At 39.1% G+C, this 27,580-nt stretch overlaps 1 protein-coding gene and 1 long non-coding RNA gene across 7 annotated transcripts; one reads left to right on the forward strand and one right to left on the reverse strand.

Annotated features, from left to right (window-relative positions):
• Positions 1-360: 360 nt before the first annotated feature.
• Positions 361-10,091, reverse strand: LOC131514805 (uncharacterized). 5 transcript variants are annotated; one of them, XR_009263291.1, is made up of 4 exons: positions 9,977-10,091; positions 9,648-9,698; positions 4,909-5,117; positions 361-4,782 (listed from the first exon to the last, which is right to left on the reverse strand). It is a non-coding gene; the product is annotated as an uncharacterized LOC131514805 (long non-coding RNA). The 5 variants fall into 5 exon arrangements; XR_009263290.1 differs by having other exon boundaries at positions 361-3,546; positions 4,655-5,117; XR_009263289.1 differs by having other exon boundaries at positions 361-1,983; positions 3,412-5,117.
• HINT3 (histidine triad nucleotide binding protein 3) lies at positions 4,701-27,315 on the forward strand. 2 transcript variants are annotated; one of them, XR_009263287.1, is made up of 5 exons: positions 4,701-4,837; positions 9,937-10,132; positions 10,252-10,561; positions 13,348-13,464; positions 19,329-19,441. XR_009263287.1 is itself a non-coding variant. In XM_058735178.1 (5 exons), the coding sequence occupies exons 1-5, from the start codon at positions 10,361-10,363 to the stop codon at positions 26,943-26,945; spliced, it is 549 nt and encodes a 182-aa protein (XP_058591161.1). In that variant the 5' UTR covers positions 10,158-10,360; the 3' UTR covers positions 26,946-27,315. The 2 variants fall into 2 exon arrangements, 1 of the variants encoding a protein (XP_058591161.1); XM_058735178.1 differs by lacking the exons at positions 4,701-4,837; positions 9,937-10,132; positions 13,348-13,464 and adding exons at positions 22,654-22,723; positions 24,681-24,807; positions 26,913-27,315 and having other exon boundaries at positions 10,158-10,561; positions 19,329-19,446.
• The last annotated feature ends 265 nt before the right edge of the window (positions 27,316-27,580 follow it).

The raw sequence follows: 27,580 nt of genomic DNA on the forward strand, positions 1-27,580 counted from the left end.
CATCCATGTTTTCTCTCTTGTGAGATGCCTATTTATGCCTTTTGCCTGTTTCTTCTAGTCTGTCTTCTGGGAAGTGGTCACATGAAATCCTTGCTATTCCTGCCTTACAAATAATAAACATTAGTCAGCCTGCTAATCCTATCTACTTCTGATGAGGACGACAAATAATTAATATGATGAAATCAGAGGTTCTCAGGCCCTACAAAGGTATTGTCTCAAAAGTCTCCCTGAAGCAGGCAGTATCTAGGGAAGGAGTGAAAAAAGAGGGTGTTTGTTGGATTACATTTTGCTTTGCAGATTTGGGCATGTATTGGTACTTATTAATCTGGTTACGTGATTTTTTTTAAGAAACATCATAAAGCAGTTTATTAAACATTTATTGAGTACTTATGAGATAGGTACTATTCTAAGCATGTTACATATATTCTCAATTAATATTCACAATAATTTATGATGGTCAGGAGATAAGATACTACTATTTCCCAATTGAGGAAATGGAAGCCCTGAAAAATTAATGACTTGTCCAAGGTAGAATTATTACATGGTGGAAAAAGTCTTCAAATGATAGAAACAGGCTTCCCCAGCCCATGCCTTTAACCACTCAGATAACCACAGAAGAGAGCGAGTTGGTTGGGAGTATAGCAAAGATGGAAGGAGGGCATGGTGGGTACCCAGAAGCCATTCGGAGAACTTATGGGCCTTTGGGGTCTATGCTGGGCAAGGATGAAAGTGAAGATGGGAGGGCAACTCAAAGAATTGAAGAAAGATCAAGAACAGAAATTACTAAGAAGTCAGGAAAGTGTCAAAGTTGCAGAGGTGTGAAGGGTCACTAGAGTTCTGGTTTTCAGAGCATGTGAGTAAACATAAAGTTAGGATTTTGCCACAGGAATGAGTTGTGTTAAAGAGAAATGGAGGCAAAGGGCAATGGAATCCAGGTGCTTGAGAAGCTGTGAATCATGGGCATGAAGGCTGAGATTACAGTGGGAGTCTGGCAGCATTTGTGTGGGCCAGGTGCTGAAGCTTTCAGTGAATCTGGGGGAGTGACCTTAAGCTGGTGGATGATGATGATTACACCTCATGCTACAGCATGAGACTCAAAAGGGGGCATAAACTGGGGAGTTTCATACAGGTAAGAATGGAATCACCTGGAACTGGCAGCTAGAAGCTAGGAGAATATCAACACTGCATCCACATACCTCTCAGCATGTTGAAAGGCAGGGGAAAAAGCAGTTTTTGTTTGTCAGGGCTCAAGGGAAGTGATGTCTTTGGGGGAAAAGCCAGGTTTCACTTGAGGCAAGAAAGTGAAGGTATGGCTCTGTGAGGATGTTGAGGCTATAGAGAGTGCTTACGATGAAACTGTGGCTTCTGCAGTGGAAAGAGTTTCAAAGAGGTCAGCGGTGGAAAGAAGCTGGGGGAAAGAAGCATAGGCAATTTATGTACGAGTAAAGAGTTTGAGGGTAAGTAATAAGAACAGGAATGAATGGTGTAGATGAGTTATTTGGCCTTGAAGTTATAAAGAAATGCAAGTGTGGATCTGACTAAAAATTGACACTAACTTCAAGATGGTGGGGTGTGCTAATTTACATAGTAGCTGTCTTCTGTCCATTGGGGGCAACAGAAAGTACCTCTGGTCCTACTGAAGTGGTGGAGGATAGCCCCCTCTTTCAACCACCAATTAAATCGATCCTGAGTAGGTTGGTTCATCTTCCTGGGTCTCATTTTATCCACTTCTAAACCAGGGACAATAATATCTACCTCTCTGCATTGTCAGAGAATCAAATTAATGTACATACAAGAAAGTGCTTTAGAAAATTATAAAATGCCAGACAAAGGTAAGTTAGTACTACTGATTAGGGTGTTGGTTATATCGAACTTTGTTTATGCTGAATTCTTTATCAAAAATACAAAGTCCAAGTGTAACTTTGTTCCTGATAAAGAATTACTTTCAACAATTTGTTTGAAGACGTGGCTTTCAGGAAAGCACTAGGGGGAAAAAAAGCAGAAAGGTTTGCATTACACCTGTACACAAATAAACAAAATAATTCATCAGGGGAATGGCTGGAATCAAAGTTGTTGTAAGAAGGGATTTTTTTTTCTTTTGTCATCCTTTCCACTACAAATGACTTACAGTTTCCATTTAAGAACAACAATTCAGGACTTTCCTTCAAGCACTTTAGCAAAGCTCAAACAGCCACAAGTTGGGACTCTGGGCCACTTGCCAATATTTATTCAAAGAGAGTTTTAAGTAAGGCAGCCCAGTAACCAGAAACTGGAAATTTCTCTCCTTTCCCACAGATAAGCACTCCTCCCTCCCCTTCCTTCGCCTGACACGTCACTCATTCCAACAGATGGAGGCCAGTTCACATCTAATATTTAGTACCAGGCAATAGCCATTTTAGCCTGAAATATTTCCTTTTATACTGCTTTTCTTAGGGAAGGAGAAATGTGTTCATGCTTGTTTTCCTCTTACCTTCAGAAAAATCAAATTTTCTTAGGGCACCTGGGTGGCTCAGTCAGTTGAGTGTCTGATTTTGGCTCAGTCATGATCTTGTGGGTCCTGGGTTCAAGCCCCGCGTCAGGTTTTACACTGACAGCATGGAGCCTGCTTCAGATTCTCTGTGTCCCTCTCTTTCTGGCCCTCAGTCACTCACACTCATGCTCTCTCTAGCTTTCAAAAATAAATATTTTTAAAAAATTAAAAGAAAAGAAAAATCAAATATTCTTGAGACACTGGTGAAATAGCAAAAAGTTATCTCCATTTACAAAATAGAAGCCAGGGAAGGTCTTTGTATTTATGTTTAGGAAATTTCTATTTAGGATGTGGAGAAGGGTGTCTACTGTGGAGACACAGTGTGAGCTTAAGATAAATCCACCCACACACTCTCCCTATCTCACTGAAAAGGGAAGAGACACGCTATACTGTATCCGATGTATAGTTGTACCAGTTCTATAGTCCATCTCTGCCAAAAATACGAACAAAATTTGCCTGAAAATGTCCTGTACTTTCTGGTATCGGGGTTGAGCAACTCAAAAATTTATGGAATGAGATGTTTATTTATTAAACAGAATGATTAAAGGGAATGAAGTTCATCTGGAATCCTGAATTAAAAAAAAAATCTGTAAGGATATTTTCCTTGTGGTAAATGTAATATATTTTCATTGTTGAAGATGTAAAAAATACACATAAACAAAATCAAGGAAAAACATCAAACCATAACTTATCCATCCCAAGATCACAGTGCAAATATATTGGTATATATCCTTTTCACATTTTCTTACAAATCCATATGTCTATATAACAGGGACTCATACTAGACGTAACATCGTGTAACCTACTGAGCGTGTGCATGTGTCAAAGTACTGTGGTGCAGAGCACAGGTTCCCATCAAGCTGCTTGAGTTGGGGTCTCACCTCTGTCACTGATTAATGGGATGACACTGGGCAAGTTTCTTAATCATTCTGCCTATGGGATTGGAGGTTTTGAGCAGAGGAGTCACAGAATCTAGAAGTGGAAGGCTCAGAATGCCATCAGCCGAAGTCAGAGGTCTGTGAATAAGGTTTATAGTAGGGTTATCAGCAGCAGTTCAATCTATTGGACACCCAAATGGAAATACCAAGTATGCAGTTGGATTGTGATTTGAAGAAAAGGATGAATAAAGTTAGAAATGTGGGAGTCATGGCATATAGATGTTTCAAGCTTTGAGACTGGATAAGATCAAGGAAGTGAATGCAGATAGACAAGAAGAGCAAGGAGTAAAATCTGGGGCACTCCAAGACCAGGGGTTCAGAGAAGATGTACAAGGAAAGAAACTTTTAAATGTAATAAAGGTGGAGTTAATTGATCGGGAAAGGGTGGTGGGTTGATGTAGCTTCCTCTGGTGGTGAGGAATGGAGACACCTGAGTAGATGCACTTAAATGATGTGTATTTGAGTTGGAACAGCCACTCTGCTCCTGTACTCAGAACTCCAGCATCTCTGCTTCTCTGATCTTTACCAGTGTAGCTGTGTCTTTGGCATTCTTTCAGTAACTTCTTTTGTCTTCCTGTGAATAATCTGTTTGGTCTGTTCACATTTGCTCCTTGCTTTACTTCATTTACTACCATTCTCTCTTAAACCCACTAGAATGAGGCTTCTTCCCCAACCCCAGCAGTAAAACTGCTTTTCTCAGCTTTACAACAACTTCCACTCAACTGCCAGTCCTCTTTGTATCCTATCAGCAGGCTTTGACAGAGCTCATCACCCCCTCTTACCCGAGATCATCTTTGCTTTACCTCCAGCACACCACTGACTCCAGGGCCACTCTTTCTCAGTCATGGTTGATTATTTCTCACTTTTCTGATTTCTAAATTGCCAGAGTGCCCCTGGCTCAGTCCTCTGAACTTTTCTCTACTTATACTTACTCCTTTGGTGATCTCTTCTAACTTCAGGAATGTAAATATTACATGCTAAAGATTCTAAAATTCGTATATGCAGCCTGGATTTCTCTCCTGACCTTCAGATTCATACATCCAACTACCTAGTGACATTGCCACTTAAATGTCAAATAGGCATCTGCAGTGTACTATATTATTATTTGAAATATTTTTTGCCTTCTGCTTTTTACAGTCCTAGAATTATACTTAACCTTGATGTCAGAGTTGGCCACGTGACTTACTTTGATCAATGACATATGAGTAGAAGTGACTTGTGCCAGCCTTAGAAGAAGCCTTAAGGGCCATGATGTGGCTCCACTGTGCTTTCTTCCCTCTGTTCTAAAATCAGAACCATCTCTGCTCCTTCAGCCTGGGTCATGGGATGAAGTCAACACAGCCAGAGTCAACATGCAGCAGACACACAGGTGAGCAAGAAATAAACTTTTTTGTTTTAAGGCACTAAGATTTTTGGAGTTATTTACTGCAACAAACTTACTCTAAAGAGCCTGATATAGCAACTCAAATTCATATATCCAGAACTGAATTCCAAGGCTTCCTTGCTCCCAAACCTGCTCTTGCAGAGTTCTCCATTTCAGTAAATATCAGCTTCGACCTTCCAGTTCTTGGACTAAGAACCTTGGAGTTGTCCTTGATTACACTTAGTATCTATACTCCACATGCAGATCCTGAGGATACTTCGATGAACTAAAAACAGACAAAAATGATAAAAATTCCTGAGAATTTTTGAGATTACATTCAAAGAGGATGAAACAGACAATAATAATATACAATAATATTAAATATTTAAATATTTAAATATAAATATCTAGAAGGTAATGGGCAGGATGGAAATAACAGAAAAAGGGAAAGGGAGAATTAGGGGGTGAGAATGAGGGGTAGGTTGCCAAGGTGGTCAGAATTGACTTCATTAGGGAAGAAACATTTGAGCAAAGACTTGAAAAAGGTGAGAGGAGAAATCTGCACTGCCAGTAGTAGAAAGGAGTGTGTTCTGGGCAGAGGGACAACCATTGTGCCTAGATGTGGGTGCATGCCTGGCTGGCATAAGTAACAACAAGGAGTCCAGTGTGGCTGGAGTAGAGTAAGCAATGGAAATGGTGGTGGTAGCTGATGTCAGAATGTGAGGAAGTGGGCAGGTGGCTTATTATGTTGAGACTTATGGATCCTCATAAGTAAGTACTTTGGCTTTTACTCTCAGTGGGATATAGAACCATTGAAGGATGTGGAACAGAGGAGTGACACGATCTGATTCACATTTTAAAAGAGTCACTCTGGCTGTTGTGTTAAGACTACACAGTAAAGGGGGCAGGAAGAAGGTTCGAAGTAAGGAGACCATATAGGTTATTGAATAATTTACATAAGAGGTGATGGTAGCTCAGCCAAGGTTGACAGTAGTGATGACATCAGATTCTGGATGTACTTTAAATTTCCTGATGGATTGGATATGGAGTTAAAGGGAAGCATCAGATATGATCTCAAAATTTTTGTCCTCAGTAGATGGCAGAAAGGAGTTTTCCCTCAAGTAAGATGGTAGCAGATTTGGGAAGGAAAGAGCTTTCCCCATAGCCTAGTTTCAGACATGTTTATAATATATGTTATACATGTGCATAAGGTAGTTGAATAGGCAGTTGGCTACCCAAGTCTGGAGTTGAGGGAAGAGGTCTGTACTAGAGATTTAAATTTGGGAGTCACTGGCATACATGTGTTCACAACCACAGACGCGAGATTACCAAGGGGGTGAGCGTAGCCAAAAAGAAGAACCTTAGTAAATATGTACAGCTTTTTGTATGTCAGGGGGAGAGAAAGGAGGGGAGGGGAAAATGGGGGAGAGGAAACGATGTTACAAAAGTCTAATTCAGTTTCTATGTTAAATAGGAGCACTGAACCTTCTATATTTAAATGCAAGTAAACCATATGATCCCTTACCATCACTACCTATTTATTGGTAATGACTTTTAACATTTATTGAGAGTTTTGTGCCAGGCTTCCAGGCTTTGGTTCTCAAAATAATGTTTGCATTAAACATTATTATTATCCTCATTTTATAGATGAAGAAAGCCTTGACACAGAAAGATAAATAACTTAGCCTACATCTTCACAGATGGTAAGTTGTAGAATTTTCTGACTCCAGAGCATGATTGAAGCAAGGCTGCTACTAGCCCATATGGTGCCCTTGTGAAATCAGAAAACACTCCATTTCCACAAGTAAAATGTAGTTATTGTCACAAAACCCAAATGGCTGGTTCCCAGGGGGCCTAACCAGAGCACCAACTGGTAGCAGCTCTGTGTGCACACAACTGCCTATGCTTTTGCGTGATCCCACACCAAGACTCCAGACAAGTTTTAAATAGTTTGTGTTGCTTCTCCCACTTCCATGGCAGACACCTCTATCAAGCTCAAAGTTGGAGAATGGGAAGGGAGTCTTCAAAATTGCCAGGTAGGGGAGGGACCAATCACAGGTGTCACTAAGACAGGACAGGTGCACCTTGTGCAGGTATGTGCCAGTGTGTAGGCGAATGGTCTCCTGAGTGTGTGTGTGGTCATATGCACCCAATGTGGGTTAAAAAAAAATTTTTTTTTAATGTTTTTACTTATTTTTGAAGGAGAGAGAGAGACAGAGTACGAGTGGGGGAAGGAGCAGACGGAGAGGGAGACACAGAATTTGCAGCAGGCTCCAGTCTAAGCTGTCAGCACAGAGGCCTATGCGGGGCTCGAACCCACAAACTGTGAGATCATGACCGGAGCCGAAGCCAGATCCTCAACCGACTGAGCCACCCAAGCGCCCCCCAATGTGGGTTTTTGTAGGACCCAGCTCTCCACTGCTCTGGAACTCTTAGGCCTGCCTGTGATTTTAGAGGATATTTATCTATGATGCAAATTAACACATTTGCATTTATAGTACGCTTGTACAGTGTGCAATCTGAACACTTCCATGCAGCAACCTTATCCCTAGACACTTTTATTCATTAGGCAATTGTTAAGTGTCTACCTACAAGCAAAGGGCTATATAGGAGGCACTACAGTAGATTCAGACACTTGTTCTTTTTATCAAGGAACATAATTTCTAGTAAGAAAAAAGATATCCACATAAATAGTACACAATACAAAGTGTTTAGTTCTACAAGAGAAGTATTGAAAAACTGCTATGTGAATTCACAAGAGGAAGTACTTATTTTCAGTTTGGTTAATTAAAAAAAAAATGTCATGAAGGAGGTAGTGTAGCAGGATTCTCGCACAGGGAGTCGTGACACTAAAGCTTTTCTTTCCAGGAAGCAACTTTATTCCTGCCAGCACCACTCAGTTGGGTTTGTACCCAAAGAACTTAGCCCCGAATGCCATGTGGCATAGTTTTTTATATATTTTTTTACTTCTTGGTTTCCCGTATATGGTAACACACAAACATGCAGCCTGATTAAGTGGTCTCATGTTACAAGGTTGTGAGGCATGCTGTCACGTAGGCATATATATAGCCAGGTTGCCTTGAGGTTTTTTGTTTTTTTTTTTCCTTTCCTTAGGGAGGGAACCACAGTAGCTACCACAGTAGCATTTGAGGAATAGATTGGAAAGTGGATGTGCAGAGATGGAAACAAAGATATTTCAGAGGGAAAAGTGTGGATAAAAACAAAGTGATGTGAAAGTGTATATCAAAGTGTATATTACAGTGCATGAAAATAGTGGATACTTAAGTAAGGCAAAGTAGTGCATCGATTCTGAACTTTGCCTTGGACTCCCGAGAGAGGCTAGGAAGCTATTATAGTGGTCCCCCAAACCATTGGAAAACTGCAAAAGGAATGAAAAATATCTTGAACACATGTGTACAACTACTTAAAAATATATAATTTTTTTTTAAGTTTACTTATTTTTGAGAGAGAGAGCGAGCAGGAGAAAAGCAGAGAGAGAGAGGGAGAGAGAGAATCCCAAGCAGGCTCTGTAGAGCCCCATGGGGATCTTGAACCCACCAACCGTGATTTTCTGATGTGAGCTGAAATCAAGATTCAGAGGCTTAACTGACTGAGCCACCCAGGTACCCCTAAATGTCTTCAAATAATACAACAGAAATCATTCAAAAACGACTGCATTCACAATAGGGCTTTGTTATTACGTATTTTCTAAGCCAACAAATAACAAGGTTACTATAACAAGCTAGTCTAAGAAATTTTTCAGTGTGAATAAAGGAGTTCTGTGTTCAAAAGGTTGGTGGGGGCACCTGGGTGGCTCAGTCGGTTCAGCATCCAGCTTCAGATCAGGTCATGGTCTCTCCGATCGTGAATTCAAGCCCCACGTCAGGCTCTATGCTGACAGCTCAGTCAGGAGACTGCTTCGGATTCTGTATCTCCCTCTCTCTCTCTGCCCCTCCCCAGCTCACTCTCTCTCTGTCTCTCTCAAAAATAAATAAACATTAAAAAATTAAAAAAAAAATGCTGGTGGATTCCTGAGTTAGACCAACTTTTATCTTAGTGGTCTAAACCAACCTTGTTTATTTTTTTTTTATTTTTTATTTTTTTATTTATTTTTGGGACAGAGAGAGACAGAGCATGAATGGGGGAGGGGCAGAGAGAGAGGGAGACACAGAATCGGAAACAGGCTCCAGGCTCCGAGCCATCAGCCCAGAGCCTGACGCGGGGCTCGAACTCACAGACCGCGAGATCGTGACCTGGCTGAAGTCGGACGCTTAACCGACTGCGCCACCCAGGCGCCCCTAACCTTGTTTATTTTAACAATTAGAGAAATATATGGCACATTTTTTTTTCAACATTTTTTTTTTATTTATTTTTGGGACAGAGAGAGACAGAGCATGAACGGGGGAGGGGCAGAGAAAGAGGGAGACACAGAATCGGAAACAGGCTCCAGGCTCCGAGCCATCGGCCCAGAGCCCGACGCGGGGCTCAAACTCACGGACCGCGAGATCGTGACCTGGCTGAAGTCGGACGCTTAACCGACTGCGCCACCCAGGCGCCCCATATGGCACATTTTAGACGTTCAGTAAATGCCAAGTATTACAAAATGAAAAGCTTAGGTCAAATCAGAGTCCACCCTGAGTATCAAATTAACAAATTGGGGCTTTTTTTTGGGGGGGGGGGGGCGCGATAATTACTGAGTAACAGGAGAATGGAGGAGGGAAACTAATTACAGGGTTACTGTAGCATGAAAGCATGAAGCAGGAGCAATGAATTTCTGGACTATTACAGACTATAAACTACAAGACTCCACATTTACCTGTGTATTGAGGAATGTGAAATAAAAGCCGCTATTTTGATCTAGCTGGTGCTGTAAACAACAAAAAAGTAGCCAGAGATATGAAGTTCAGTTTTGGATATTCTGAGCTTTAGCAAACCATCGTGGCTGAAAATGCACACACGAAAGAAAAGATCAAACATAATCTATGTTGAAAAGCAGGCTCTAGAAATTGTGCTCATTCGTTTAAAACGTACGAAATTTTTAACACTTTTTTCTTTCTCTCTCTCTCTCTCTCTCTTTTTTTTTTCTGTTTTTCTTCAAAATAAAGCGAACTTCCACCTTCGGAAAAGAAAGTCCAACGTACCCACCAAGTTCCTTTTGGCCAGACCTGAGAGCGCGCAGGTGACGTCATCGCGACGGTGCGCGCTCCTGCGTCTCGAAGGATGTGTTGCGTCTTTACCAATGAGACGGAGGGGGCGGGGCGACTCCCGTAGCCACCAACCGGTTTTCCCGCTAGCACCCAAGTGCGTACTGGCACGCCCCCTCGTGTTCCCTGGCTTTGAGGCCATCCCTGCGTCGCCCTTTGTCTATCGTCATCCTGGATCAGCGCGTGCGCCCAACTCTATGCCTTTCTCTGCGGCAGGCGAAGGGCGACGCCTCCAGGTAAAACTGAGGAGCTGCAGGAGGCGGACTCTGCGCAGGGCCAGTGGTGCCCGAGCCGTCATAGCTCTTGGCCACCCGGGGCGGGTGCGATGGCGGAGGAGCAGAGGTGCGACAGCGTGGGATCCGAGCCTTGCTCTGAGGCAGCGGCGACTGCGGAACCTAAGGTGTCTTCATCGAAGACCGCCGAAGTTGTCGCAAGATCGTCGAAGCCCGAGGACTACAGTAGCAAGTGCGTGTTCTGCCGGATAGCGGGGCGGCAGGAACCGGGCACCGAGCTCCTGGACTGTGAGGTGGGCTGCGAAGCGGACCGGGCGTGGGTGCGGGAGCCCCGGGTCCGAGGCCTCGCGTGGCGGACCGTGGTGCGGTCGTGTCAGGCTCCCGGGAAGGAGGGAGGCCTCGCAGGTGTGGACCGGGGTTGGGGAGGCTGGGTGTCGTGGTGTTAATGACGGACTTGCTTCTTTCGGAGTGGGGACTGTCTCCAGCAGTATCCTTGCTGTGCCGAAGGGAGGACATTGTAGTGATAAAGCCAAACACTTCGGCTTCTGTCTGCTGATACCAGGTATTTGGCAGAAAATAGCATTTGTGATCTGTTTTTAATTGAGGGATTCCTCCGCCGTGTCCCCCACCGCCTGCTTTCTAGACACTGCTTTTAAATTCTGCGCAGTCTGCTACTGCTACTGAGGAGCAAACTGGTGGAAAAGAGATAATGGTAATTGGGGAAAGCTTCTTTGTGAGACTGGAATTAGGCTGGGGGCGGGGGGGAGCGGGGCAGAGGTCGAACTATTTCTTAGCCGGCGCAGATTTCCACTGCAGGGTACAGTTCCTACAGGTGTCGACATTTGGAATGTATGCAGATTTTCAGAGCACTAAGATTTTGCTCAGATGCTTGCACACAGATACCTGCTACACGTTTTCTTCTACCGGTTCTACTTGCCTTTAAAGAAGCAGCCTTTGGAGAGGATCAGCTCCAGAGATTCTGGTATCTTTTTAGTAATCATTAATGCATTCGTTAAAAGCGAACTGGAATCTGTTCTAAGCACCTGGTGTCGGAGATTCACTGGCGAATAGGATAAAGGATAGTCAGTGTTCAGCTCTTGTAATCCAAAGGGTGGCATGAATACGGAGGAGACAACTGATGACAGTGCTCTGTGCTTGGTGAGGTGGTTCTACCGCTTGCAGTATTTTGCTGAGCTGTGGGTTTGGTTCGGTTTGATCCCGCCAGCCACAGCCCCAATCTAGTTTTAGACCAGGTGGTCAGTTGTGTCAACCCAGGGTTGGGTCTGGCTCTGTGGGTGTTACAGAAGGGCAGTGGAACAAACGTAAGAAATTATGGCTGGACAGAGGGCTGAAGTGATGGACCTTGACATCTGTGCTGAATGGGGGAAGGAGTGAAGACAGGCAGCAGCTGACTGGGGGGAAGACCCAGTAGTCGGTTGTCTGCCAAGTAGGCCTCTTGAGCTGATCCATAGAGTCAGCAGGGACCACCAAGCTCTCCTCCTTCATTCACTCCTTATTTTACTAAATTTAAAATTAGGCTAGCAAGAGGTAAAGTGAGGTTCTTAACTTCACAGAATTCAGTATTTCGTAGATTCCCAGAGACTGCTTTTAAATTTTGCACACTCCAGCACCGATGTTGAGGAAAACTAGGAGATAATAGATACTAGCAGTGTAAAAAGTTTGTCTACAAATAGTTGGGGGGGGGGGGAGGGCGGAGTGGGATGGCCCAAACTTGTATCACAGGTTTTGTTGTTGTTGTGTTTCTTGGCCAAAGGTCAGGGTTTTTTCTTTGTGAAGAACATTTTCAGAGAAAATTATGTGAAAAGCCTGGGACATTTTTATAGAGGAAATTAGACAAATAAACACTTTTTACTTTTATACCCTATCTAGGGGGCACACGATGAATATATGTCCATGCAATACAGAACATAAGCAAGATGCACCTGCTTGTACAATAGTGCCTCAAAAAGGTGCAGATCTTTTTACAATTGAATCTAGAATGATTTGATATATCAGAGCTCATTAAATGTTAAAGATAATGTTTTTAAAAAGAGAACCTAATCTTTAGCCTATGTATTTTGTATTATACACATTATATTCCTATATTAATTCATATATGTTTATTTTTAGAAATAAATATTTAGAAACTATTGGGTTTATATAAAGTAGAGTAGATTTATAATTAAGTACAGAGGAGAACATTGATTTGGAATCATTGGAGGTACTAGCATAATGTGTGGGTCAGTCTGGGAAACCTTTCTGGCAAAAGCTAGAGAAGGTTCCTCACTCCATAAGCATCCATATAGTGTTTTCTTGTTGTATACTGAAGAGACTAAACAAATAGTAGACCACACATTCTCAGTGGGGGAGATATCACTTCTGAGGGGATAAAAGTTGGTTTGGGGGCGTGGTATCTTACTCTTTTTGTATGAGGCAAAGATAAACATAGTGGACACAAACAGAAAAAGCGTAATCTGCGGTATTAAACTATCATGACAGTGGAATCAGGAAAAAAAGTCTTAAGAATGTCTTTTGAGGGGTGACAGTGAAGAATGTTGAGAAACACAAGGCTGGATGTTTATTTTCACCTTGCTTGAGACCACACTGAGGAAATACTAGTTTAACTTTGATGTCTTCCCCCTTCTTAAATCAAACCTCAGATGGCAGGGTACTGAAATGTTCCTTCAAATGTTATTTCTTCTTAATTTGCTTTAGATATTAGGGGTCAGTTGCAGAAATAAAAACTAGTTATTTAAAGCAGAAATGGATTTAATATAGGGAATTAGTTGCTAAAAAAGTTGTTGCAAGGGCTGAAGGAACAGGATCTAGAAAAGCTTTCAAGAATGACATCCAGAACAGCTTTTGCAGAACTGGAGCCCTGAGGAGCCATTTCCTGTGCCGCAGTCAGGAAGGTGACTGCCTTTGGAGCTGAGACTTCAGGAAGAGGTCTCTTGAGGTGTGACCCAGAGGTGAGGAAGCAGTGTGACTGCCACTGTTGAGCGGTTTCTCCAGTGGGAGCACTGTTGGCAGTTTGGGCTGGATTCTGCTTCGTTGTGCACGGCTGTTCCGCCTCTTGCAGGATGTTTTGCATTTCTGACCTCTGGACAACGAAGGCCAGTAGCACCTACGTATTTCTACTCTTCTTTGAGCAACAACACAGCGGCAGAGCTCTACTGCACCTGCTAGCTCCACACCGGTAGGCCATGGCGACAAAACAAAGGGTGTCTCCTGTGTGTCTCTTGACTCCCAGGAAACTGTTGACTAGACATTGGAATGGGAGGGGAAAGGAAGAAAAAGGAAACTGGGTAGTCCTACAGCTGACCAGTTCGCCGGCTGGAACTAGCCGAAGCAACAGAAAGATGGCTTTGCTTCAGGTTAGCTCGTCAAAGCACCTAGGTCTGAAGTACATCTAATTGGCAAGAGCTGAGTTCCATCTGGGGATTTTGGCTTTTTAAAATTTCTGAAGTACTAAAGACACAGAAGTATTTGCAATGGAGGTTGAGTACCTACCTACCCTGTTCACCGCAGTTTATTTGTTGTATGTAAGTGGATGCTTAGCCTACATTGCTTAGATTCAGTGGTATAATGAGGTCAAGAGACACTAGCTGTTTGTCTAATCTGTGCATTCTCAAAAGTGTTAAAAATTGATGTTTTTGCCTGGGGCAGGGGCAAAAAGCTTATTATTTATATATATGAAATACAGGCATAGCATATAGGATATAAATGGATGTCCGAATGGCTGTGGTTCTAAAATATCAGATGAGGGGAGCAATTAGAAAAAAAAAAATCTATAAAGTTTCCTTAGGGGGATGATAATGAAAAAAGGCTGAGAAACACTGTTAAAATCAAACAGTGGCCAAAATTCCAACTTAAGGTGTTTTGCAAGGACAGACTGAAAGATCATGGAAAGTCCATCTCTTATTGGAAAAGTATGTAAAAATTATAATGACATCATTTAAAAAATTTTTTAAAAAATGTTTATTTATTTTTGAGAGACAGCAAGCAGGGTAGGGGCAGAGAGAGAGTGGACAGAAGATCCAAAGTGGGCTCTGCACTGACAGCAGCAAGCCTGATGGTGAGGATCAGTTTCAAGAACTGCGAGATCTCGATCTGAGCTAAAGTTAGACACTCAACCACCTGAGCCACTCAAGTGCTCCAACACCATTTTCTTTTCTTTTCTTTTCTTTTCTTTTCTTTTCTTTTCTTTTCTTTTCTTTTCTTTTCTTTTCTTTTCTTTTCTTTTCTTTTCTTCTCTTTTCTTCTCTTTTCTCTTTTCTTTTCTTTTCTTTTCTTTTCTTTTCTTTTCTTTTCTTTTCTTTTCTTTTCTTTTCTTTCTTCTTTCTTTCTTCCGAGGATTAGAGGAGGGAGCATTGATAGCTTTATCTTTGTATTTAAGCTTCTGTCATTTATTCACATTTATTTATTAAACAGTTTTTCAGGTTTACTATGTGTTATTCACTTGAAGTTCAAGGATAAACATGGCATGTCCTATACTTGACAAGCTCACTGTGATCTGCATTGAAAGCATAAAGGAAAACTTCTCACTTAGTGGTTGTCAGTAATGGAGAATCAAAATTCTGTTTTAGAGTTACTTGAAATATCTTTCTTTGTGTAGTTGTGTTATCAACATGGCATACAGTTAGGATTATTTGTTTCTGTTTGTTTTCAGTTTTTAGGGATTACCTTTTTTTTTCTATTTAAGTCCAAAAAGTATGTTAAATATTCATGTTTTAAAGTCAAAATTGTAAAGAAAAGTACATTCGGAAAAATGTAGCATGCATTCTCTTGTCATCTTTACCCTGTTGCTCTTCCTTCACAAGAAACTAAAACACTAAAAAACATATTTTTGGTTTATCCTTCTTCCATTGTAAGAATATGTATGTGTATGTTTAATTTTGTATTCTTCTTTCTTACACGAGAGATGGCCTAACAATTCTCCTGCTTCTTGCTTTATTTATTTATTTTTTTAACTTAGAAGTATATTTCAGGGACTCCTGGTGTCTTAGTCGGTTGAGCTTCTGATTCATGATTTCTACTCAGGTCACAATGCCAGGGTCATGGGATTGAGCTCTGCGTTGGGCTGCATAATGAGTGCGGAGCCTGCTTAAGATTCTCTCTCTCCTTTTGTCCCTACCCTGCGCATGCATGCTGTCTCTCTCTCTCTCTCTTTCTCTCTCTCTCTCTCTCTCTCTCTCAAAAAAAATATTTTTGGGGCGCCTGGGTGGCTTGGTCGGTTAAGCGTCCGACTTCGGCTCAGGTCATGATCTCATGGTCCGTGAGTTCAAGCCCCGCGTCGGGCTCTGTGCTGACAGCTCAGAGCCTGGAGCCTGTTTCAGATTCTGTGTCTCCCTCTCTCTCTGACCCTCCCCTGTTCATGCTCTGTCTCTCTGTCTCAAAAATAAGTAAACGTTAAAAAAAAATTTTTAAAAATATTTTTCAGCAATCATTTCATAAGTATATAAAGATCATCATTCCTTTTTATAGCTATATATTACTTTATTGTATGTATTTACTATGATTTATTCAACCAGTCTCCTAGTTGAATTATGGACCCTTGGGTTATTTTCTTCTTTCTTTCTTTCTTTCTTTCTTTCTTTCTTTCTTTCTTTCTTTCTTTCCTTCCTTCCTTCCTTCCTTCCTTCCTTCCTTCCTTCCTTCCTTCCTTCTTTCTTTCTTTCTTTCTTTCTTTCTTTCTTTCTTTCTTTCTTTCTTTCTTTCTTTTTCTATCACAAATCATGCTGTAAAGGATAGTTTTGTACATGCATCATTTCATACTTTTTTGTCATTGTATCTTTGTAATAGGAGAAAGTTTTTCTTAAAATGAAGAGTCTAAAAGGAGCACCTGGGTGGCCCAGCTGGTTAAGCGCCTGACTCTTGATTTTATTAGCTCAGGTCATGATCTCATGGTTTGTGAGTTTGGGCCCCACATTGGGCTCTGCAGCGACAGGGCAGAGCCTGCTTGGGATTCTCTCTCTCTCCCTCTCTCTCTTTCCCTCCCCTGCTTGTGCTGTCTCTCACAAAAAAAAAAAAAAAAAAAAAGTCTAAATAATGGCTGGTTCAATAGTAGCAGTGGGAGAGAGGGTAACATCAGAGGGCCAATTTCAATATTTTAGAAAGCTTGATGGAAATCTAATTCAATCATTGATTGCATAGGCTAAGTTTACTACAGGATCTTAAAAGTAACCATTTCCCCCTCCTTCCCATCCTCATCTTATAGACAAATTACACTTAAAAAAAAATTTTTTTAATGTTTATTTAGTTTTGAGACAGGAGAGACAGAGCATGAGCAGGGGAGGGGCAGAGAGAGAGGGAGACACAGAATCCAAAGCAGGCTCCAGGCTCTGAGCTGTGAGTACAAAGCCTGATGCAGGGCTCAAAACTCACAAGCTGTGAGATCATGACCTGAGCTGAAGTTGGACACTTAACCAACTGAGTCACCCATGTGCCCCGACAAGTTACTCTTTAAAAAAAATAAAAAGATTTTATTTAAATTCCAGTTAGTTAGCATACAGTGTAATATTAATTTCAGGTATGCAATATAGTGATTCAGCACTTCCATACATCACCCGGTGCTCATCACAGCAAGTGCCCTCCTTAATCTCCATCACCTATTTAACCCATCCTCTCACCCACCTCCTCTCTGGTAACCATCAGTTTGATCTCTATAGTTAATGTGTTCCTTGGTTTGCCTCTCTCTTCCTTTTACCCCTTTACTCATTTGTTTTGTTTCTTAAATTCCACATATGAGTGAAAGGATATGGTATTTGTCTTTCTCTGACTTATTTTGCTTAGCATAATACTTTCTAGCTCTATCCACATCATTGCAAATGGCAAGATTTGGCTGAGTAATATTCCATTATATATATAATATATATATATCATACACACACACACGCCCTACGTCTTCTTTATCCATTTATCAGTCAGTGGACAGTTGGGCTGTTTCTGTAATTTGGCTATTGTAGATAATGCTGCTATAGACATTGGGGTACTCTTGCACTGTTGGTGGGAATGTAAACTGGTGCAGCCACTCTGAAAATCAGTATGGAGTTTCCTCAAAAAGTTAAAAAGATAAAGAACTACCCTGTGATCCAGCAATTGTACTACTAGGTATTTATTCAAAGAATACAAAAATGCTAATTCAAAGGGATACATAGACAAGTTACTCTTAAAAGCTGGATAATATTCAAGATTTTCATGTTGTTGTGCCTATTCATTTTTGCAAATTTGGGTTGAAGGTATGTTAAGTGAGGACAGCAACAAAGTCAATAATTAAACATTATTAGTATTATTATTTAAATGTTTATTTTTGAAAGAGAGAGAGATTGTGAGCAGGGGTGTGTCAGAGAGAGAGGGAGACAGAGAACCCCAAGCAGGTTCCATGCTATCAGTGCAGAGCCCAACACAGGGCTCGAACTCATGAACTGTGAGGATATGACCTGAGCCAAAATCAAGAGTCAGATGCTTAACCAACTCAGCCACCCAGGCACCCCAAACACTGTTTTAATAACATGATGTTGTGGGCATTTTATAGAAATTTTGAGATAGGAAAGGGACACATAATACCCTGTTTTTGCTGCCTTCCATTTCAATCATGGCTCTCCTGAGGACTAAAGTAGACAAAAAAGTCTCATTTTCTGAAGTGTGGTCTTATCAAAAGTTGACTTGTCAGTCCCCTGAACCTTAGGTGATGAGCAGTATGGCTCCTGATAAGGAAGTTCATGGTATAATATGTACAATGGACTTTCACCATTGTTCTCATTGAAACCAAGATTACTGGCAAGGATATGAGGCCCTCATTAAATTGAATTTTTGATCTTGAAACAGAGAACTAATGAGCAACAGTGTATTCTGGGAATTTTTCTGAGGGAAACTTGTTGATATACTGATTGATAGTGATTTTTGACTTAAAAAAATTACTGAAATGTAGTTGACACACAATGACAATTTCAGCTGTACAAAATAATAATTCAATAATTCTATACATTACCCAGTGCTCACCATGGTAAGTGTAGTCACCATATAACATTATTATATTATTGAGTATATTCCCTATGCTGTACTTTTCATTTCCATAACTTATTTTATAACTGGAACTTTGTACCTCTTAATTTCCTTCACCTATTTTGCCCCGCCCCCCCTTTCTTCTAGCAACCACCAATTTGTTCTTAGCATAAGAACGCCCTCTGGGTGCATCCATGTTGTCACAAATGTCCTTTTTTTTTTTTATGTCTGAATGTATTGTGTGTATACATCATCTTCTTTATTCATTCATCTATTGATGGATTCCTGGGTTGCCTGCATATCTTAGCTATTGTAAATAATGCTCTACTAAACACAGAGGTGCATATATGTTTTTGAATTAGTGTTTTCATTTTCTTTTGGTAAATACACAGTAGTGGAACTGGTGGACCATATGATATTTCTGTTTTTAATGTTTTGAGGAAACTCCATATTGTTTTCCACAGTAATTGCGCTAATTTACCTTCTGATATAATGGATCGGACACTTAGTACAATATACTGGAGTTTGTTTTAGCATTTCAAAGGCTTTTTAATGTTGCAAATATAACAAAAATGTATTTATATACAGTTTATGGAAAAATGTTTAAAAAGGTAATCTCTGTAGATGCTAGATGATTTTCTTGTTATAATTGAGGAATATCTATTTTGTAAAAAAATTGTATGTGAAAAAGAATTTATCAATCTCGCTATGTTTCTGTAGGCAAACTTTAGAAGTACATATTAAGAGTGAAAGACCCTTAGGTAGGTAGAGATGGAGAAATATCTAATGAAAATAAAACTCTATCATTGTTGGTAATGAAGTTTTAATAATCTTCTCATTTTCTGGAACAAATGAGCATGTCATGAAGGGCAGTAAGGCTTGTCTTTGTGGACTAAATGCATATTCACAAAATTGCCCAGATGGGCTTAGTTGTAACGTAAGTACCATTTCCCTATCAGACTGAGATTTATGGTATTCAAGACATGCCAGAACAGCATTAGGAAGGTCTTAAAAAAAAAAAAAATCCACTAACAAACGATATGTTTTCTCCTTCAGAATGAAGACCTAGTTTGCTTCAAAGATATCAAACCAGCAGCACCTCATCATTATCTTGTGGTGCCAAAGAAGCATATTGGAAACTGCAGAGAGCTAAAGAAAGATCACATAGAACTGGGTAAGAGGACAGTAGTGTTCTTCTTGGTTATATCGTTTTCAGTTGGCATCAGTGATGGCCGTGACAGTTAAAAGAGAACAAGTCTGGCAGGTATTATGAAAAAGGAGCATTTATGACTCTTCGAAATTTCCACTGTGAAAATTTTCAAATATATACAAAAATAAAGAACATAATGTAGTCTCCATATATTCATCACCCAAGCTCAACATTTATTAACTCGTGGCCAATCTTTTTCAGCTGTTAACCTTCTCCCACTGGATTTGAAATTCCAGACATCATGTTATTTAATCTTTAAGATCTCTAAAAGATAATGCCTCTTTATGTTTTTTTAAGTGATGGCTTTTCTCGACTCTGGAAATGGAAGATGCTATTTAAAAAATAACAAGCAAATACGTTGTGATATGGCCTAGAAGCTCATATTGCCTGGGAGTGAGACCATATTGGTACCTCCCTTGTAAGCTTCTGGTGTAGATGAACTGACACCAAAATTTAGTTATGAGGTTTAGCAATGAATTTTTCACTTCTGAAAAGAAGATTTTGAATCTTGTCCTTATAGGATTATCCTGTATTTTCCTACTCATGATTTCTGTGAGTTACCAGTTATCATTTACTAAGACATTTCTAAGTTCACTTCATATATGTTTTGATAGCCTTTGCCAACAGGGTCTGGGATTAGTTTGGTTAGTAAATTAAGTAGCCGATAAAATAGATAAATTGGGCCATATTATTTTGGTGTTTTTTTAATTTTTTTAAATATTTATTTTTGAGAGAGAGAGAGAGAGAGAGAGAGAGAGAGAGAGAGAAAGCAGGGGAGGGGCAGAGAGAGAAAGAGAGATACAGAATCTGAAGCAGGCTCCAGGCTCTGAGCTGTCAGCACAGAGCCTGATGTGAGGCTTGAACTCATGAACTACAAGATCATGACTTGAGCGGAAGTCAGATGCTCAACTGACTGAGTCACCAGGCGCCCCTGGGCCAGATTTTTTTTGAAGGTGAATAAGAAATATCTTTGAGGGAAAACTTTGATGTGTACTTCATTAGTGTTTAGACTACTGAATTACCCGTTTTTAAATTGTTTCTTCTCAATATTGCCAAATGCCTTAGTCATCTTAAGTTCTATGAGTACATTTCATACTCATTCCAGCAGGTAAAGGCCAATATATATGCAATATTTAGTATCAAGCAACAGCTACCATGCCTTAAGTATTTCCTTTTTATACTGTTTTTAAGGAGCAAAAAATATGTTAATGCTTGGTTTTCTTTTTCTAATATTTCTTCTATTTTATTGAAAGTTGTTATAATTGTTGCAAATAAAATGTTACCAATTTTGAAGCAGCATGGTAGGTGTTTGAGGTTTCATTACACTGTTATTTCTGATTTTGTTTATATTTTAATAGTTTCATAATAAAAGTTTAAAAGTTCTTTCAGGGTGCTAGGTTGCTCAGTCTGTTAAGCATCCCACTCTGGATTTCAGCTGAGGTCATGATCTTGTGGTTTGTGAGATCGAGCTCCATGCTGGCAGTGTGGAGCCTGCTTGGGATTAGGTCCCTCCGCCTCTCTCTGGCTCTCCCCAGCTTGCTGTCTCTCTCGCTCAAAGTAAATAAACTTAAAAAAAAAAAAAAGATCTTTCAATAAATATTTTTATACAGTTTATAAAGTTGGGAAAATTTATTTTGAAAGAGAGAGAGCATGAGCTGGGGAGGGGCAGAGAGAGAATTCCAAGCAGGCTCCACACTCAGCATGGAGCCTGCCACGGGGCTGGATCCCATGACTATGAGATCATGACCTGAGTCAAAATCAAGAGTTGAACCCTTAACCAACAGAGCCACCCAGGTGCTTTATGCCCCATTTTTTGTTATTGTTCTGTTTCTTTCCTTCCTTCTTGTGGTTGATCAGATACATGTATATTTTTTATAATTCCACTGTAATTTATCTCTTTCCTTTTCATGTATTTCTCTTCATATTAAAAAAAATTGTTGCTCTAGAGAGATTAAAATATACATTGTGTAATTATCACAGTCTACTTAGACTTCACATTGTAGCAATTCATGAAAAATGTAACTCTGCACCACTTTGTGTTATTGTTGTCATATATATTACATCTACACACCTTATAATATGGTACTGTTAAAAGCATTGCTTTAAAGCAATTAAAAGAAAAAAAAAACATTCTTTACCCCCATGTCTAGGATCTTGGGAATATTTTAAAAGAAAACAAGATACAATCTTGCTTGAAGTAATGAGTTTTTTGGATGATATGCTACTGTCGTCCTCCTGGCTCAAGCCTGACTTAGAGAAGAAAATTAGCAATAATTTTATAATCCTCTTTATGATAACCATCTTCTGTAGATTCTCGTTTCTTCCTCTTCTAAATACTTGACTACACCATTCAGAAATAAAAGGGGTCTAAAGCTTGGCATTGTGTTTTGGACATTGCAGGTTACCAAATTTTTTCTCATGGGAAGCATATTTCCATCCAAAGGCCATAAAGGACCAAGATAATAAAGACAGTAAGGCAGAGAGAGTTTGGAAGCCAAAACAATTATACAAACATTTAGCTAGTCAAAGGTGGCCTGACACAAAGTGCTATCATAGCTCTAATTTTGACTGAAAGACAAATTCAAAGTTTTCCCGTCTGTCTTTTCTTTTTTTTTTTTTTTTAAATTTTTTTTTTCAACGTTTTTAATTTATTTTTGGGACAGAGAGAGACAGAGCATGAACGGGGGAGGGGCAGAGAAAGAGGGAGACACAGAATCAGAAACAGGCTCCAGGCTCCGAGCCATCAGCCCAGAGCCTGACGCGGGGCTCGAACTCACGGACCGCGAGATCGTGACCTGGCTGAAGTCGGACGCTTAACCGACTGCGCCACCCAGGCGCCCCCCGTCTGTCTTTTCTTAATTCAAGTATTTTTTTTATTACTTGGTCTCCTTATGATTTGAATTAGACTTCAGTAGGACCAGATGTCCTAAGTAGTCACTTGATAGTACCCCTTAACAGCTGTTCAAAGTCAACCTATACATGACGCTTTGTGATAGGTTGAACCTTCATTTCAGTGCTGATGGGCAAACTTCTCAATAACTTAAAACTATTGAACAGGTGGTTTAAATGTTTACCCATTTGATACAAATTTTGACTGGGACCCTAAAAATTAATATTAATTACAACTTAGTAATGTCTCCTGCTGTGTAATGTCATTTTTCTGTTTTATAGTTGAGAACATGGTAACTGTTGGAAAAAGCATTCTTGAAAGGAATAATTTCACTGACTTCAAAAATGCGAGGTATGTGTACTTGCAGATAGAAACCAATATATGCAATTGTTTTTTCTGAAATATTGTTTCTTCGTGGGAAATGAGAGCAGAGGCAGCAGAGAGCCTGGTAAATGCAGTTTTCCTGAGAGTGAAGCATTCATTGTTCAGTGGTAGTGTAAATTTAATGAATAAGTCTTCTTCCTGTCATGTCTCAATATTTTCTAATGATTGCCACTCATAGTTTAGACAGACAAGTATATTTAAGCAGTGCATAGGTAAAATAGTTGAGTCTACCTTTCTTTGTTCAAGATGTGTTTTTCTATAAAATTGTGTGTAAATTGAATTTCTTTAGAAAATATTTTATATGATTTAAAAATGTATTATTATACTTGTCGTGTGAAACTACTTGAGTTTTTTCCCTGCTGAACTGAACTCTGGCATTCGCCAAAGTTTGAGCAAAAAGCATGTAATAAAAATATTCAACTTGGCAATTATTTTAATTAATCTAAATAGTGGGTTTTTTCCTTTTTAAAAGACTTGTGACTTTGCCTAGTGTGACCAAAGGAGTAACAAGGCAGGTGTAGCAGAGATCACGTCTAACATCAGAACTGGAAGTGAAAGAGATCTGAATTCTGATGTTATCTGTGCTACTTGCTGAGTACTGTGCTTGTACTGGCTGTGCTACCTGAAGACATTTAACCTCCCCAAGATAACACCTGCTCTGCCTACCTATGGGCTCAAATAAGATGGTGTGTGAGAAAACACTCTGAAATCTGTTAAGCACTATTCAAGAGTGATAATGACAAGGAACAGATAGTATTTGAGACCCTTTGGCCAAAAGCAGCACATTGCCTTTCCAGTCACAGGAGTGTGTACTAGAAGAATGAACGGCACCATGAGAGTCAAGAGCCCTGAGTCTCAAGCCTGTCTCTACCACTTCCTTACTTGGGACCTTGGGAAGTCTCCCACTTTCTGGATTTTGGCTTCCCCGTCTTTGAAATGAAAGGGTTGAATGAAGCCTTGAGTCGCTTCTACCTTTTAGATTAGTTGATTCTATATTATGTGAGCTCCTGTTTCATGGAGGGAAGACCCAGTCTCCTTTTCTCAGTAGTGGTGGCAGCTTTTCAATCTGTCTTGTGTATCTGACTCCACATTGTCAGCTATACTGTTGCTGCAGCATAGCCCTTCTCCCATGCCTTCCTCCTACACTCCACTCACTGGAGTTTTTTGTTTGTTTGTTTGTTTGTTTTTTAATGGAGACTCACAAATATTTGAGCAGGCAAATATTCCTAGGCTTGGATTATTCTTACAGGTATGCCTTGCTCCACTCAGAATTGCTAAGTGGACTTAACAAAACTGTGAACTTATTTTTAAGAGGTAGAATCACATTTCTTAGTAGAAATTTGTTAGTAGTCCAAGGAATTCTCTTATGACTGTTGTATAAAGCAGATAAATTGTGAATAATTAGGTTACTTCACTATTAAGAAACTTGAGTGATAAAATTTTTAAAATAATGGTATAATTAATCTCATTACTGAAATACTGGTTGGTAAGGAAATCACTATTAAAGGAGAAAGCACACCATCTACTGGCTATGTCCTGGAATAAAGGAACCCTTCTATTTGAGTGTCCTGTAATTTTTTTTTTTTTGAAGATTCATTGCAGAGCCATATCTTAGGAAAAGTAAAGGTTAAAATGTTAAGGACCAAGGTGATAAAACATAATGCCAAATTAGAATTCATCAAGGTTTTACTGAGGCATAGTATGCCTTTAAGCCCTTCCTTGATGAAGAGTTTGTTACTATGAACTTCATGAAAAGAGGAGGAATTGTGAATACTTTTAAGTATAGAAAGAAGGCAGTAAAAGATACTTTAGTAGTAACCTGTTTGGGACGTCCTTAATGTTTATGTGTTTTATCGTAAAAAAAAAATAGTTTTAAACTATTGTAGAACTGATTTGCCAAGTATCTCTTACCTTTCTGTTTTAGAATGGGTTTCCATATGCCGCCTTTTTGTTCCATTTCCCACTTGCACCTTCATGTTCTGGCACCTGTCGATCAACTTGGCTTCTTATCAAAATTGGTTTATAAAGTGAATTCCTATTGGTTTATCACAGTAAGTGTTACTATTGTAGTAGCTGCATACAAAAGTATTTAAAATATTTGTCCTTTCTGTTGTAGATCTTCTTTTCTTGGCAACACTAGGCACTTACAGCTCTCATAGACCTGATCATCTCTTTTAACATACTGCTCGAATGTATGCAAAATAATTATTTTTAATTTGAGGGATTTTCCAGGTTATTGTATCCGTAGGAAGAGAAGCTATGGCTAAGTCTCTCCATTGCAGGCAGTGAGTATGATATAAAAGAACCATGGCATTAATAGTTTAGAATCCAGGGTCCAATCTGGATTGAAACTGTGGCTCCCTTAGTTATTTGAGGTACTATGTGCAAGTCACGTAAACTTTTTAAGGCCCAAGTTCTTTATCTGTTACCTACTGATAAGGAATACTGCCTACCTGTAGAGTTGATAAGTGGATTGATAAAATAATTTGTATGTAAAGCACTTAAAACTACCTTGCAAATAGTGCTAGTAAATATTACCTGCTGCCTTTGTTATCATCATCAATATTATTATAGAAATGAATTTTTGTAATTTTCTAGTTTAGAAAAGGACTGCAGTAGTAGCATCACCTGTCAGATCTGAGGTTGAAGCTTTGAGCCTAAAAAAATGCAGAATTCTGTTTTGCTAGTGCAAAAGTAGAGTAGAATTCAGCTGATTATAGGCCTGTTGCTGGACAGTCAAGCCTTAGTTGGTAAGTGACTGTCCTTCCAAGGCCACTTGACTAAGTAATATACCAGTTGCTATTGTGTCCATGATGTTAAGGTGACCTGTAGTTGCCATATACAAATTATCACTGAATTACAAATTAAATAATTACTGTTAGTTAATGCATATTATTATTATAGCCATGGTACACAAGAAATTAAAAAGCATGATTTCTAGAAACTTCATATTTCAAACTTATCCCTCTAATTAACTTGTCCAGATGATTAATTTTATTTAAGATATATGTGTGTGTGTGTGTGTGTGTGTTCAAAATTTAAAAAGTGGATGTTTGACAGGGCAGTTGGTGTGGTCTCTTTAAAAAAATCAGTGTGATTAAAAAAGGAATGTTTTTCCTTATTTGTATTTTTGATTTTCTACACTATCCATGCTTTTATGATAAAAAAAACTCATTAAAATATATTCTTGTAGGGTTTTTAACTATACTTCCTTACATGACTTTTTAGTTAGAAAAAAATGAATGAACATTGTAAGTTATAGGATCTGTTAATGGTTCATCCTGTGAATCTGAACTCTTCTTAAATCTGTCAGTATGTATTATGAGACTTTGAAGAAAATTAAGAGAAAGATATTAAGGTTTATTTCAAAATCTCTTATATGATGTTTCAGATATATAAGATGTTTGAGAAAAGCATTTGAAATAATAATTAGAAGACTTTGGTTTACTTTTTTTTTTAGAGTGGTTTTAGGCTCACAGCAAGATTGAATGGAAAGTACAGTGAGTTCCGATATAACCTCTGCCCCCCATACTATAGACATCCTATATACCATAGTGATACATTTGTTATAACCCATGAAATTACAGTGATACATCATTATCACCCACAGTTCGTGATTTACATTAGGGTTCATTCTTGGTAGTGTATATTTTATGGGTTTGGACAAAAGTGTAATGACATGTATCCCCCATTATATTATAATGCAGAATAGTTTCACTGCCTTAAAAAATCCTCTGTGTAGCCACTGATCTTTTTAATGTCTCCACAGTTTTAAGCCTTTTGTAGAATGTCTTATGGTTGGAAAAATACAGTATGTAGCCTTTTCAAATTGGCTTCTTTTACTTAGTATTATGCATTTAAGATTCTTGAACATCTAGTTTACTTTTTAAAATGTCAGTATTTATTTTCCCTTTCTTATTGAAGCTTTTTAACAAATATACAATGTGGATAAAAATCTGCCTACTTATATACAATATTGAACCCTTTTACTATAGTTTATAAAACTATTGAGAAAATTTTTAAGATATTTTTAGGAACAGAATATGTCATATCCACCTCTTCTGCTGTGACTTATTATAATAGGGATGCCAGTAGAATTAGTTCATGTAGGCTGTAATAATTAGAATTTAAAAATGTTATGTTTTCAAAATTACAGGCTGATTGTTTGATTGAAAAACTAAGAACATGAAAATGCCAACAGTGGAAGATTTTTCTAATCTTGGCTCAACATAAACTAATATTTTCGTCCCTTTGAAGTCTAATTGCCATTGTAAGATTTGTTGGGTTTTATGAGAGGCTATTACTGGGTAGCCTTAAATCTTTTTTGAATGTTTCTCGAGATCTGTGATACAGTTACATGGATACTTTGTCACTAACTTCTTTGTTTTAATGGTTACATGTCTAAGGTATAAGATACTGTAGATAATATCCCATTAAAACAAGTTCTGTTAATCAGGGAGGGCTCTATTTTCTTTTTTAAAAGTTCAAATGTTTTCATTTTTCCAGTAGTCAATTATAATCATGATTTATTTATGAAGAATAAACTGATATAGAAAGTACTTTGTCGATTTTGTTGGAGCCTTTATTACTATAAAGGGGGGAAAAGTAACCATTTCTTGACAGTTCTGTAATTTTACACATGAAATTTAAAAACAAAGAGTACCATACTACATAGTGAGCTCTGTTCTTGTTGCTGGAAAGAATTGTATATGTATTCCGTTTTACTCAGATTTCGGGTGCTGGTTTTCACTTCTGAAAGCCTAATGTTTTTGTAATAAATTGAAAGCTATATAATATACGTAAAGTAATTTCTAATGGTGAATT

Source organism: Neofelis nebulosa, chromosome 6 (genome assembly GCF_028018385.1).
Source record: "Neofelis nebulosa isolate mNeoNeb1 chromosome 6, mNeoNeb1.pri, whole genome shotgun sequence".
NCBI classification, from domain to species: Eukaryota; Metazoa; Chordata; class Mammalia; order Carnivora; family Felidae; genus Neofelis; species Neofelis nebulosa.

Coding starts and splice junctions, on each gene's coding strand:
- HINT3 (XM_058735178.1), top strand. CDS start 10,361: ATGGCGGAGGAGCAGAGGTGCGACAGCGTGGGATCCGAGCCTTGCTCT. Junction 10,562..19,328: donor CCGAGCTCCTGGACTGTGAG/GTGGGCTGCGAA, acceptor TTTCTCCTTCAG/AATGAAGACCTAGTTTGCTT. Junction 24,808..26,912: donor ATTCCTATTGGTTTATCACA/GTAAGTGTTACT, acceptor TCAAAATTACAG/GCTGATTGTTTGATTGAAAA.